Below are 4,394 nucleotides of genomic sequence, written 5' to 3'. Positions count from 1 at the left end.
ATTTAAAAATCTCATTTTTAGTTCAAAACGAATTAAGATTTAAGAAGAAATAGTTTTGCAGAAGCTTTTTACTGATTCTAGTTCTTCGCGCGTTTATGATAGCACCCGCTTTAGAAAATAATCTCTCACATTTCGTTTCACAATAACATTAAATAATCCACAATAACAACAAACAGAAATGCGTGTTTGGCAAACCTGTTCAACTAACGTTCAAATAACTTTCATTTCATCTCTAACTGAATTTATATTTAAAAATGGCTGGGTTTTCATCGGAAGTTAGAAATGGGTACCCAAACCAATTAAGCTCATGACGTTCTACCTCTGTACCGTAATTCTACATTCAAAAATTAATTATATTGCGGCATTTTTTTAAATTCACAGTAAAAGTAGAAGTTAAAATATTTCTTCTAGCGTTAACTGACACCAAACTGATAAAATAAAATAAATTTTGTTTGTGGCCGAAAATGTTTATAGTAAAACTGGTTAAAAATTGATGAAAAATTAACCAAAATTTTATTTACACTTTGGCACCGTGTATCGCGGAAACTATTGGCTTTCAGATAAGTCAAATTTCAATACCTTTGCATAAGCAGTATTCTACTGAACCTTAGCACATTAGTTGAGGAAAACCCTGTATGTGAATTGAAACAGCTAATAGCTATCATCGGGTCGTAACGAGCTGTTAACTAAACAATGGTTAAAACAAAAGTTGGTAAACAATTTATTGTCTAAAATACTGACAATATAAAGTATTACGCTTACCTGCAAAAAATCGCGTGGCGTAGCTCCAAGCACCTGCAGGATTTTGTCGTAACCAGAATCCTGGCAAAATTCAAAAAACGTTTTTCCGAATAATTCCAATATTGTGTTTGCTGGTATATCTGAAAAGTGACTTTGTGCGTATTTAACTTAGAATTTGTTCAAAAGTTTCCAGTTATAGCTCAGTAATTTTTTAAATCATCCCAATTTTCTTATCGCTTCCCTTTCTCTGAATGTTGATCTGCTTACTACAAGACTTGAATTTATTTTATACGTTTTATCTAATCAAGTGGGGATTTTACGCATGTTTCAACGGTTTTTGTAAAACCTTCCAAATTCAACCAAAAATAAAACCTTAAACTTCTCAAGTAAAATTAATAATTTAAAAGATATAATTCTATCTAAACTTCCTTTAATAACCTCCTGAAACCGGAAATATTAAATTTTCTGTGGAACATTCAGGTTTCGAACTTACTTTGGATTACTTACGAACTTACGTGCGATCTTGCTTCGCGGAATTAGAAATCTTATTAAGTTTGAAAACTTACTCAAAACTTCCACAGCAGCGTAAATTAAATTGTAAGTCAGTTCATCGTCGTAGATCTGTCGAACTAAAAACTGGCCCTCCATTTGGACTTCTGCATTTTTCCTTAAAGGAAAGTTTCCATGAAAATTGTCATAAAAGTTGAAGGGGTCGAAATGTAAACTTAAGTTATTGAACACGGAGAGTTTCAACTTTTTCTCGCTTTCAGCAATGAAGCAAATGGTTAAGGGAAATGTTTTAGTTTTTTAATAAAATACCTCCTGACAATCGCTTTGGAAACTTCAAAAACTGCATTGAAGTATAAATTATATAGTATGCGTATTTACTTTTATTGCAAGATTTAAACAAACATTTTGGTAGCAAAACTAGAATGTATGCTTTTGCTAGATCTTGTATTAAAAAAATGCTGAGAAGCTGTCAAGATGTTTTGAAAAACATTATTACAATACGAGGGTCGTTTGATAAGTGAGTGACTTTTTGAATTTCCCGCGCAGTAACTTTAAATTCAACACTTCTCCCGTCAACTGTCGTTTGTTAGTAGACTGCCGTGAAATTTTGAGCACGCGACGTCATTTAATTCGTGTTTAATAGTCATTGATAGGAGATGACTTCGTCAAGTTCGACGAAAATGGAAAAAAGTGAATTTTGAGTGCTCATCAAGGATTATTTTTTATGTACAAAAACCATCAAATAAGTGAAGGAAAAGCTTGATAAATACTATCGGGATTCCGCACCCTCAATTTTCATGGCTAATAAGTGGTTTACTGAGTTTCGTTGTGGTCGCACCAGCACAAATGACGCAGAACGTTCAGGTCGTCCAAAAAAGATTGTTACGCCAGAAATGGTCGATAAAATCCATGGAACCAACCTGGACTATTGGAGAATAAAAGTGCGTGAGGTGGCTGAGGCTGTAGGCATCTCAACTGAGACGGTACATCACATTTACATGGACATTTCTATATGAAACAGCTATCCGCACGATGAGTGCCGCGATTGCTGACTCTCGACCATAAGCGCTCTCTCGTGAACATTTCAAATGAATGTTTAGCGATGTTCCGTCGCAACCCGAACCAGTTTTTGTGACGTTTCGTAACCTTTGACGAAACGTAGATTCATCACAACACCAAAAAGAACAATCAAAACAGTGGGTTTCTTCAGGTGAACGTGCACCAAAAAAAGGCCAAAAAAGGCCACAAGGTGATGGCCACGGTTTTTTGGGATGCACGCAATGTCATTCACATCGATTACCTTGAAAAGGGTAAACCAAGTACATCGAGCAAAAAAGAGATCGAGATGGCAAAAAAACGTTTTTTGGCCGCAAAAAATTAGTTTATTCAAAAAGTTACTGATTTATCAAACGACCCTCGTATAATACAAAGGTCTAGTGACATGAATGTGAACAAAATGTACTTTCCACGACTTTTGTTTTAAATAACATATTTTACTTACTTGATAGTTTCCCATGTTTCTTCGCCAAAAGTTTTAATCACCAACAGCTCCAACGCATAATTGACAAATCCATACTAAAATAAAAAGATGTTTGCCGAAATACTTTTTTTCATCTTTTATTGGTTTGACGATTCTCAATATTCAAGTAAAATGAAACCGCAGCTGCTAAACTTTAGTTTTCCATAACTTGCACGTAACTTTCACTTTTACTTAAGGTTTTATTTTTTCAACATTACGATGAATTTTGTGACCCCGTCGAGAGTCTTTTCCATACTGCAGGACAGATTTACATAGTTGAAAATGCACCCAATTTCAGACATTGTGCTTGGAAATTGTTATGCTAATGTCTTGTTTATATTTAGTTATAATAGCACACTAAAATGTCGATATTTTAGTTATGAGCGGTCGGTAACATAAATCGAATTGTTAGCATTTAAGCACTCTTTATTGGGTTTTTTTATATAGTTGCAAACGGCCGATGTTTTCATTGTCTGAATATAACACACTGGACCAAACTTGATATTTGGTAAGTCTATTGCCAATAGGTGCCTTCAACGATCCAGAAGGCAGATATCGAATTTTAAATATTATCAAGCAATCAATATTAACTGCAGCAAATGCTGATTTTTTCTGCGTACGTACCATTTTGCGAGTTTTGAGAGGTGATGAAACTTCAAGAAGTAACGGTGTATAGCATTAGATTTGGAGAGCGACTGAAATTCCACCAAAGCGCCATCCTGAAAATCGATCGCTATGTAGACGCAGGCGTTAAAGTTTTATTCGCTATAATTTTGAAATAATTTAATGAATTAATGCTCATTAAGTGAATCATACAGTTATGGATTACTGTGGATGCTGTTTTACAAGATCCACAGGATTCAGGACCAGGCTATCCATGAAAACTAAGGATATCCGTATATATTTCAAAATTGAAATTTTTATCTTCAGTAAGTGTAATTGTACAAAAGAACTTCCATTTATGTGATCATCAGGATTATGATAACTGCATTTGACATTTTTCCGTACTTAAATGATTTTCGAAGACAAGTACTGAGAGCAAGTTGTCGCCTTCCTCTAGATTTCTATCAGATCTTGTTTGGCTTCCATAAGACTTTCGCCTAAATCAAGCTCTTTCGAAAGAGGCAACAGGGTATTTGCATGAAATTAATTTTTATTGAAAACATACTAGAATTCAACCTTTGTGGCATATAAATACTCTACAACAAAAATAAATCCCGAAAAAAAATCATTTTTATATTTAAGGGGCTTGCAAATCTGATCAAAGTGACGTCATGCGAAAACGCTTTGTTACTTCGGCTTGTGTTTTATGGAGTTGTCTTATTAGTGTATTTTTATTCTTTTGTGGATTATTGTGGAAAAATTGTAAAAAAAGATCCTGTTACAAAAAAAAACGTGTTAGGAACTAAGTGGAACTTTACTGCTTAAATGGATCAAGATATATTCAATACGATGTGGCTATTGACCCATTAAATGATGCAACATTTAAGAAGGCAAAAGACGCTTTGCGACCTAGCTAACAAAGCGATGTGGATAAAAGAAAATACACTTCCGCAGCTTTTCCTTATCATGAACTATTGAAATTGATCAATTTAAACGATGCAACGATACTATATATAGATAT

General features: G+C 34.1%; 1 protein-coding gene across 1 annotated transcript in view; it reads right to left on the bottom strand.

The window, feature by feature from the left end:
- Positions 1 to 3,465, bottom strand: part of LOC109535494 (guanylate cyclase soluble subunit beta-1) — a 43,481-nt gene extending 40,016 nt beyond the window's left edge. Inside the window, exons 1-4 of the mRNA XM_048670566.1 lie at positions 3,395 to 3,465; positions 2,753 to 2,826; positions 1,308 to 1,408; positions 763 to 881 (exon numbers count right to left, since the gene is read on the bottom strand). Coding sequence (XP_048526523.1) covers positions 763 to 881; positions 1,308 to 1,408; positions 2,753 to 2,826; positions 3,395 to 3,397 — 297 coding nt within the window. The 5' untranslated portion in view covers positions 3,398 to 3,465. The remainder of the gene's footprint in view (positions 1 to 762; positions 882 to 1,307; positions 1,409 to 2,752; positions 2,827 to 3,394) is intronic.
- Between the last annotated feature and the right edge of the window lie 929 nt (positions 3,466 to 4,394).

The sequence above is a fragment of the Dendroctonus ponderosae genome, unplaced genomic scaffold (genome assembly GCF_020466585.1).
Source record: "Dendroctonus ponderosae isolate FM_Combo_2020 unplaced genomic scaffold, Dpon_F_20191213v2 Dpon_F_20191213_1, whole genome shotgun sequence".
Taxonomy (NCBI): domain Eukaryota; kingdom Metazoa; phylum Arthropoda; class Insecta; order Coleoptera; family Curculionidae; genus Dendroctonus; species Dendroctonus ponderosae.
Note: the sequence above shows the minus strand (reverse complement) of the source record. Positions and strands in the feature narration are given on the sequence as shown.